Below are 10,419 nucleotides of genomic sequence, written 5' to 3' on the forward strand. Positions count from 1 at the left end.
CGCACGTCAGCAGCGGCAATTGGCCTATATATCGGAGTACACTACATCTATCTGCTACATCAAGGGGAAAGACAACCGGGTGGCCGACGCATTGTCCCGGCCCGCTATCAACGCCGTGTTCGAGGTGGCGCCCGGAATGGACTATTCTGCTCTGGCGGCGGCACAGCTCACGGACGATGAGGTGCCCGCCTACCGGACTACCATCTCCGGCCTCCGCCTTGAGGATGTCCCTCTCGGTCCTGGGGGAGAAACAATCCTGTGCGATGTGTCGTCCGGTCAGCCGCGCCCCATCGTCCCTGCCACCTGGCGCCGGAGGGTGTTCGAGGTGATCCACGGACTGGCTCACCCATCAATCCGGGCGACAACGGCACTAGTGGCTGCTCGTTTCATGTGGCACGGTCTGCGCAAGCAGGTTGGCCATTGGGCTCGCACCTGCATTCCGTGCCAGACGGCAAAAATCCAGCGCCATGTCCGTGCGCCACTCCAGGAGTTTGGTCTACCTCACCGGCGGTTCGACCATCTCCACATAGACATTGTAGGGCCTCTCCCGCCGTCCCGGGGCATCACCCACCTGCTTACAATGGTGGACCGCTTCACGCGGTGGCCGGAGGCCATTCCGTTGACCGATACCTCAACGGCTACGTGTGCTCGTGCGTTGTCCGCGCACTGGATTGCTCGCTTCGGGGTGCCGGCGCACATCTCCTCAGACCGGGGGCCACAGTTCACCTCCGAGCTGTGGTCAGCCATGGCTCACTTGCTGGGGGTGCGGCTACACCACACCACGGCTTACCACCCGCAAGCTAACGGTCTGGTGGAGAGATTCCACCGGCAGCTGAAGGCAGCACTGAAGGCACGACTCTCCGGCCCGGACTGGATGGACGAGTTGCCGTGGGTCATGCTGGGCATCCGGACTGCTCCCAAAGAGGACTTGGGCTCATCATCGGCAGAGCTCGTTTACGGGTCGCCACTCACGGTGCCCGGGGAGTTCGTGCCGTCGGCGCCGGGGCAGCAGGGAACGCCCTCATCCACCCTACAGCGCCTTCGCGAGCAAGTTGGCAGGCTCGCACCCGTCCCGACGTCCCGCCATGGGACATTTCGCCCACACGTGCCATCAGCCCTCAGGGACTGCCCGTACGTCTTCCTGCGCCGTGATGCCCACCGGACTCCACTCCAGAGGCCGTACGAGGGTCCGTTCCGAGTGCTGGAACACGGGCAGTCGACTTTTGTCCTGGACATGGGGGGCCGGCCGGAGGCAGTGTCGATCGACCGGTTGAAGCCGGCACACCTGGACATTGACCAGCCGGTGCTGGTTGCCCAACCTCGGCCCCGAGGGCGCCCCCCTTCACGGCTCCCTCCGCCTGTCACTCCACCTGTCCTCCCGCCGGTCCCTCGTCCTGTTCCTCCACCTATGCCTCCGCAAGCCCCACGAGCGGCTAACTTCCGCACACGGGCCGGCCGGGTCGTTCGCCCGCCGGTGCGTTTCGTGCCTCTGGTTCTGGGGGGGGGGGTCCTGTGGCGGCTCCCAAGGGTCGTGCCACCTTAGTGTCGAACCCCTCGGCACAGGAGTGGTTCAGTCCGGAGGCGGCCCTTAGCCGGAGGCTTTAAAGGCTGGGGTTTGGGTGCCATCTTTCTCTCGTTTGGTCTTCCCTACAACCGGGAGGATCAGAATAAAAAGTGTCTCTCTCTAAACACGACTCCGTGCTTTATTCCAAGACACACGCTACATCTTCCTCTTATCTTAAGCCAATACCATTTTACACTCCTACCATGGGATGACAATTCTACTGTCTATCCTATTATTTCCTCTTATAATTTTATATATCCCATCAGGTCATCCTTCAATCTATTTTGCTTATCATTCAGCCCATCAAATCTCTTCCCATAACTAAATTCCTCCAATCCAGGCAATATCTTGGTGAATCCCCTGTGCACACGCTCCAGCACAACCACATCCTTCCCACCGAGCCGCACGGCAGAAGGCTTACCGCCGAACCACGTAATAGATAGCTTCCTGCTGAGCTGCAGTTGTGGCTAGCGGGTTGGAGCCCGCAGCTGACGGAGTATGGGTCAGTGGAGCCCGCGGCCAATGGAGCCTGGGTCTGGGCCATAAAGGCCTCAGGAGGGGACACGGCAACGATAGTGGAGAGATTAGTGCAGAGGTCGATGAGGGCGCCGGCCGATGGACGAGGACGGACCACGCAGAGCGAGGACGCCGCTGCTGAGCGAAGGAACAAAGGAGGGTCTGCCATGGGGGGAACCGCCGTGAGGAAGGGGGAAGAACAATGGACAATGGAGGACCCGGCATGATGGGACCGCTGTGAGGGAAGGGGAGGGGAGAAGAACAAAGGTAGACCTGGCATGGGACACTTTGTAACTTTGTAAGCACTCTTTATGTTCATTCATCCTTCCTGTAGAGCGGTGATAATAATTTCCAAGTGCAATCTAACCAGTGTTTTGCAAAGTTGCAACATCCCTATTTGTATATTCTAAACCCAGATCTACTGTGTACACTTTGGCGGCTTGTGACTATTAACCACGCTTTCTCCTTGTGTTACTTTCAGGGATTAGTGGACTTGAAACACCAAGGTCCTTCTGTTCATCAACATTCCTTAGGATCCTTACACTTATTATAGGGGGGTTGCACGTAAGGTCACTGGGTCATAGGGCTCGACGCACGGAGCCGCTAAATCCATCTGGAGGACATCCGTCACTTCCGCTATATGTTATTAATGCAAGAAACGTGCACTTTCCTACCTGTTAAAAAACGCCAAAATGTTGAATATCTGCGCTGAAAAAAATTGTGGTAGTCGGGGTAAGTGTGAGAGACATGTACCCAACTTCAGAATTCCAAAAGTGAAGCTAAATAGTAAGATTAAACGAGAACTTACCAGTTTGAAGTTTGATCTTGATTTTATGAGGAGTTACGATGAGCGATTACGTGAAGAAGGGCCGTCCGTCTGCGTGCGCGTCAATCTTCAAAGCAGCGGTGTTAAATCACAGATAAAAAGAAGACCTGAGAATAGTAAGATTGAAGAAACTAGAACTTCCATGTGACCTTGATAGTATGAGGGTGGGAGCGGTGGGCACGTAATCGCTCATCGTAACTCCTCATAAAATCAAGATCAAACTTCAAACTGGTAAGTTCTCGTTTAATCTTACTATTTTACTTCGGAGTCACGTGAGTGACTACGTGAAGATTTCAAAGCTCTGTGATTTTACGCCGGTTACGAATCCAGACGTCACACACTGAATGGATTGACCATGGATGCGTGTAATCATTAAAGCATTCAGACATTACGTAGTTAAGTAAGGACACTGATGCTTTAAATGAAAGAAAAGTTTTTAAAAACTAGTTTCCCCTCCCAACCTTGGGGGTAAACTATGGGACAGAACTTAAAATGGTACGTGCAAACACCCCCAGTCCGGTAATAGGTTTGTTATAAAACCGGTGGACCGTTATTTCATTCGTCCATCCTGCAGCCACTAGGATGTTGTCAAGAGGCACGTCCATTGCTCTTGCTGCCGACGTAGATGCAGCCCTGGTGGAGTGAGATTTAACCATATGAACGTTCACTCGGTTACCGCCATTACCCCCTTTGACCATCTGGAGATGGTTTGTGTTGACACCTTCTGGTCTGTTCTGAGCCTCTGTGGTTCTCCGTAACTCTCAGATAGTGGTGTTAGTATGTTACCACACACACAACCGTAGGTCCTCTGGATATGCCAAGAACTGGATCTCCATCCCTGGCATTCCTGGCCTGCTATGTTTATATCAGGTTCCTGATTACGAATGTTATGTTGTTCATATTGGTGGTCATGTGGTCCAACCGTAGCTTTTGCAGTGTCTGGACTCTTTGTCAGCATACCACCTTCAGGGTTAGTTATAGGCGGTCCCACTGTCAAAGTAGGGTTAGTACCACGCTCACATCCCATGTCCGTGTACCTTGGTCTTAGAGGTATTAGATTGTAAATTCTCTTCATGAATTTTGTTGTAAAGGGGTGCGTTCCTATCGACCTGTGCCCTGCTTGCAGCATCAGATAGGAGGAAAGTGCGCCTCTGGCACTATTGATTGCACTATAACTTTGTTTATAGTTATAGTACAGAGTTGATAGGAAACTCCAAGACATCTGTTATCCGAACTGTGTTGTATTTGTTCGGACAGTCCTATGCCTTGAAATGGCCTCCTCAGAATCTGCAGACCAACAAGTTAATACGTTCGTGTAGTGGATGATTACTCCCTGTAACTGGGTTCACTAGGAGGTCCCTGCTCTTGGGTACAGCCATAACTGGCTGGACTATAGTTCCCAAAATTTTTGGGGACCAGGCTTGAGTAGGCCAATCTGGCACTACCAATATGCCTGTGGCTTAGTCTTGCTTGATTTTGGTCAAGCATCGGTTTGTGAGATAATTTTGCGGAAAGCATGCATAAACAATCCTCCCCAATTGAGGGAGAAAGCATCCACTGCCTTTGTTCCTGGATCCTGCTTGCAGGACACATATCTGGGTAACTGATGGTTTATTCTAGATGCAAATAGATCAAATCTGGTATGCCAAATCGTGTAGTTATTTCGTTAAATACTGCCTGATTCAACATCCATTCTGTGTTGTTATTAAACATCCGTGATCCAGCATCTGTCAACGTGTTATATCTACCTCGTAGATTTCCCAAATATTCCTCTTGATACACCAGTGCCAAATGAGGTTCGACAATCTATCGTAAGATACAGATTTTACACCACCCTTGTTAGTGGATATGTGCCACCACAGTGGTGTTATCAATCTGAATTTGAACAAGCACCGGTTGCATATTGCTACAGAACCCCTTGAGTCCAAATTGTGCCCCCAACAATTCTGGGTAATTGATTCCATGTGTTGGGGAATTACAGACTCCTGCTCATTCCATCTGCCCCCACAGCTCTAGACTGTGTTAGTGGCTCCCCATCCTTAGCCGCTAGCATAGGTCTGAAGAACCCTTGATGGCTTTCAAGCAAATTTACTTTGAGCTTTCTCACGTTCGTTATCCACCGTAGTTATTCAACAAAGGCCTCTGCTGGCAATCCATAATTTTGCCAATTTTGCCTGCATGGAATCTGAGTGTTCGTTCCTTTGCTTGCTGTAATTCTGGTAATGCAAAGGCCCGTACGTACTGCTGGAAATGCGGCTACTATTTGCCAATTACACTCGCTGTTTACCTGATAGATGGCTAGTATTTGACTATCAGGTCATAGCAGGCTTGATTAATATAGTCGTTTGCCCCTAGGCAAAGTCACCAACATAGTTACTGTTTTTGATAGTAAATTCTAGGTAATCAATTACCCTTGTAGGTGTCAATTTTGATTTAACTGGATGGATGAGGTAACCAATTCTATCAAACAGGGTTTTGGTTTGCTTTGACTGATGCTTCTGCCAATTCTTGGTGCCTCCAAAATGAAATTGTCCAAATATGCCATTACTATGTGGTTCTGAGACCTTTGTAGACCCAGAATTGGTTTCCGTAGTTTTGTCAATAGTCTAGAAGCTGATGTCAACCCATTTGGCAGATCAATCCATCCAGTTAAACTTCAAATATCTCCTGTTCTTAGTGAATAGACACCGAATAGTATGCATCTTTGAGGTCGATGCATGCCATGTGACCATTTTATAGGAAGCTCCTATAAAACAGTAGTTAGACTGTAACAAAATTAGTTTCTAAAAGTCTATACTGCACAAATGAGTTAAACCTGGATGAAGTTACATCCTCCATCTGTCACATGTCCTGAATGGCAATCCTGCCCAAAATTACTGGGCCTGCCTCGAAGACAATTCCAGTCCGAGTTCCAAGTCTGCTTGGAACCTGTGTATGTTGTGCAGTAAAATTATCACGTTATTATCTGGGTTTTTTTTTTGTTTTTTTTTTTTAAAAACCAGTTCTGAAATTTCATGTTGTCATTTTGAACAAGAACACAAGAGTAAATTACCAACATGTAACTGCTCCACAATCCCTTGTTTCAGTAAACCCAGACCCACCTACCTCCATGGCTACCGGTGGTCTTGTGGTAAGCCCAAAGGCCCCTGAAGCCAATTCCTTTTCTCTCCGTGATTGGGAGTAGGACTGGTAAGGAGTGTGGATTCCATGTTTCTCCCGACCTCTGCTTGGGTCTGGTCTGAAAACCTCATCATACTGAGCCTGCCTTGTAGGACAATTCTGGCCATTATTTTGAGTCTGCCTTGAAAGACGACTCTGATCGTATTTCCGTGCCCAGCTTTCAAGCTACCACCGGATTCAGTGAACCGCTTACCCCCTATGGAGGTGTGGGGGTGTGTTGTCGCCTATACGGATATTCTGCCAACTGCTGGCTCTTGAGGCCATATGCATGCTTCAGTATGTTCATACTTTAAATTCGAGATCAGTTACCTACTGATCATTCACACTCCCCTCCACTGAGAGTGAGGTTCGTAGGCAGCCCTGAAAACAGGTGCTGCCGCAGGCCCCTGAGGATACCTGTGCTGACATGGCCCTTCCAGTGGACCTAAATGAGATTCTAGCTTTGGTCAGACTGAAATGGACCATGAATGCTCCTCTCCTCAGAGCAGGAGACATTTGTGCAGCCCTGAAAACAGGTGCTGCTGCCTGCGGGTTCTCCATAATACCCAGGCTGTCAAGAGCTAGATTCCATCCAGGGAAGCACCCAGTGGAACCTGGATGATTGCAGAAGCACTTATTTTCTGTTTGTTTGTATGGAAGCTTATTATTCCTTTTATGTAAAGCATTTTGGTGTTGACTTAAACAGTGCAATATAAGTAAAACTTACTTACTTACTTTCTTCTGCTTGTCCCTGGGAAGGTTTCCCCCCCCCTCTTCTTTGTACTCTGATTCAGAGTGGTTTCTTCCACATGTAGTTCCCCCTCCAATGGGGAAGACATTGGGCTGCCCCATGTGCGAGGCTCCCGGCACCAGCACTGCTGTAGGCCGTGCTGATACTGCTCCCTCCTTTGGAGCAGATAATTGTTAGAGCAACTTCTCCATATGTTGCTCCGTGGGAGAAGTCGTCCTCAGACGCTCTCCGTTGAGGGAAGGTATCCCTCTTCCCCGGACCCATCGGAGTCAACGGGTTCGTTTAGACTTGCGGGTGGTATTACGTCCCGCAGGTCAACCATGGAGCTCCTGCTCCCGCGCAAAGTCTCCTGCCGATTCTGCTGTCGGCGCTAATGTCGGGAATAAGACCGTCGCCCGCTATTTGGAAAGCTGCGGTCTTCGGCAGCCGACATCCCCGCGGGCCGTCTCCTCGACATCTGGGCTCTGAAAAAAACTTTAAGCCCGAAAGAACGCAGGTAAGTGATTCAACTTTCCTTACCTGCTCATCCCGACGGCCTGGGAGGACTCAGTGCCTGCCAGTCCGTCTTGCGTGTTGCGTTCAGACGTAATGACGCGCACGCAGACGGACGGCCCTTCTTCACGTAGTCACTCACGTGACTCCGAAGTAAAATGAAGGTATAGAGAAGCGAGAACTGAAGGGAGAACAGCAGCTAAAGTGCTTGGTAAACATTGGCCGTGCAGATATCGGAATTGAAAATATTGTGAATTATCGCGTTTGCTCACTGCATTTCATCAAGTAAGGCATTATTTGTGTTTTTTCTTGATTCCTTTGGTATCTAAAAATTCTCAGAAGTGATAAATCTGGCTGTAAATTTTTCTTCAGATGAGTTTTCATTTTGTATGTAATAACCCACTTGGGAACCATGGGCGATTTAAAAAAATTACAGCCAGATTTATCACTTCTGAAACTTTTTAGATGCCAAAGGAATCAAGAAAAAACACAAATAATGCCTTACTTGATTAAATGCAGTGAGCAAACGGCCAATATTCGCCAAGCACGCTGGCTGTTGTTGGCCCTTCAGCTCTCGCTTCTATCTACCGTAATTTCTCCTCACTTTTGGAATTCTGAAGTAGGCTAAATGTCTCACACGCTTATCCCGATTTCCATAATTATTTACAGCGCAAAAATTGACAATTTCAGCGGGTTTTAACGGGCCCGCTATGCTGGAATCAATGGTAAGTGCCTACCTGCAGTTCATCGCGTGTAATCCATTTGGAGTAGCGTAGCAACAGTACGGGTCATGACCCGACTGCCGTGAAACCTCCCTATACATATCCAACTCCTATTTGACTTCCCAAAATACATCACCTTTTGTAACATTGCTAATTCATACATTGCCGTCAAATCGGACAACATCGTTACTTTTTATTAATTTGGAATATGTGATCCTTCCCAAATAAAACAGCCCGGAGAAGTAACCAACCAAAGGGGCACATACTTGTGTAATGTTGAACAATTGCAGACTCTGCCCGAAGTCCAGACTCTGCGACCGTGTCATCGTCGTTCAGTGGGAGGTGACCGGACGCCAAGGCGATGAGCTCGGGGCTCCAACGCCCCACCTGCCAGCTGCTGCCCTCGATCTCCGCGATCAACCTCTCCTTCACATCCTCGATCGTGTCGTCCGGCCTTACCTCCACCCTCACCTCCTTTCCATCGGCCAGCAAAACAGTTACTTCAAAGGAGTTTGATTCATCGCTGTCGTCGCTCATTGTTATTTACACCAGTAAAGAGCATTCGCTGCGAAGGAGAGGTGAAAAAAAACCGGACTGTTTGATTTACTTATGGCGCAGCGCAAAAGGACTGCCGCCGCCGCCGCCGCTGCCGCTGCTGCCCATCCCCGCGCTCCCGGAGCGCAGCTCAAGCGCGCGGCGACCGCAGCCACCAACGGCCGCGGGACGGCAGTGTACGGCACGCGCTGGCTGTTATTCAAATGAAGAGGGCCGCACTTGGTGGAGGCCTGCCATCTTGAATAGGGCAAATCATACATGACGGCAATACAAGTTACATACAATAATCATTTAACCTTCATTGAGACAAATCGTGTTAGTTCATTTCATCCCCTTCATCTGCTTTACACCAAAGATTTAGAGCTCCTCTATAATCTTTGCTTTACACCAATAGGGCGGGTTTCCCGAGAGCTGCTGAAGAGAGGTATGTGGGCAGCTCATTAGTGGTCAGAGCTCTGATTCCATCATTTCGAATATGCTCATTGAAGATGACATGTCCAGTTTGCTGCACACCCTATCACGTCCATATTTGCTGGAAGAGCACTGTTGCAATGTGAAATGAAATGTGAAGAATTGGCATGTTGCATCTTCCTGGGAGAATCTCAGAGTTGCAGATTAATTCACTCTACGTTAGGTGGATATATCTGTCAAAAGACGAGTTAATAAAATAATCCAGCCAGATGATTTAGATGTCTATCCTACTAAACTGATACTATAGATTGAAAGACCCTTAAATTATGAGATTTTAAATGTGCCAAATTTGAGTTGATCTTCAAAATACCATAATCACAATGACCACAAGACAGTATCTCCCATCAGGAGCAGATTGAAAGAGGGTGTACTGTCATAATTTGAAGCACCACAGCCAAATAAATGGATATTGCCCCCTTACAAGAAGAAATAGAGTGATTAAAAAAAGCCAGATGGCATAAGAGGCATAAGAATCAGGAAATCATTTGTAGTTTTATAAAACTTTGGTTCAGCCGCATTTGGAGTATTATATGCATTCATAGTCAAAGTTTGTGGTGGGGTTGGAGAGAGCCCTGAAGAGGTTTACAAGAATGCTGCCAGGATTGGAGGGTATTAGCTATAAGGTGAGGTTTGACAAACTTTGATTGTTTTCTCTGGAGCATCAGAGATTGAGGGATGTCGAGATAAAAATTACGAACGTCTTAGAACCTTTTTCCCAGTGTGAAAATGTCATAGAGGGCATATGTTTAAGGTCAGAGAGGGTAAGTTTAAAGGAGATCTGCAAGGCTTTCTTTTACACTGAGTGGTAAGTGCCTGGAACATGCTGTCAGGGGTGGTGGTGGAAACAGGCATAATAATGGTGTTTGAGATGCTTTTAGAAAGGCATATGGATGTGCAAGGAATGGAGGGATATGGAACAGAGCAGGCAGAGGAGATTGGTTTAATTTGGCATCATGATTAGCATAGGCATTAGGGTCGAAGAGTCTTCTATGCTGTACCGTTCTTAAAGTGTATGGCATCCCAGAGACTTTCATAAACATCTTCAAGAACCTTTACAAGGGATCCAGTTGCTGCATCAAGGTTGATTCAGGAAACACAGAATTCATTGTCATTGTCACAGGGGTAAGACAAGGTTGCCTTCTATCCCCCTTACTGTTTATTGTCACAATGTAATGCGGAAGACAATGAACAAACCTGACTTTGGAATACCGTGGAGAACAGGTAGACGCCTCACAGACCTACATTTTGCCAATGACATTGCACTATTAGCAGAGTCAAGACACACCCTTCAAGAGATGACAACCGCTCTGGAGAAGAATGCATCAAAGGTTGGATTAAAGATCAGCTGCCAGAAGACGAAGAC

General features: G+C 48.4%; 1 protein-coding gene across 1 annotated transcript in view; it reads right to left on the reverse strand.

Annotated features, from left to right (window-relative positions):
- Positions 1–8,721, reverse strand: part of LOC116987151 — a 160,370-nt gene extending 151,649 nt beyond the window's left edge. Inside the window, exon 1 of the mRNA XM_033043028.1 lies at positions 8,297–8,721. Within this exon, the coding sequence (XP_032898919.1) occupies positions 8,297–8,567 (271 nt within the window). The 5' untranslated portion in view covers positions 8,568–8,721. The remainder of the gene's footprint in view (positions 1–8,296) is intronic.
- Between the last annotated feature and the right edge of the window lie 1,698 nt (positions 8,722–10,419).

Source organism: Amblyraja radiata, chromosome 25 (assembly GCF_010909765.2).
Source record: "Amblyraja radiata isolate CabotCenter1 chromosome 25, sAmbRad1.1.pri, whole genome shotgun sequence".
NCBI lineage: Eukaryota > Metazoa > Chordata > Chondrichthyes > Rajiformes > Rajidae > Amblyraja > Amblyraja radiata.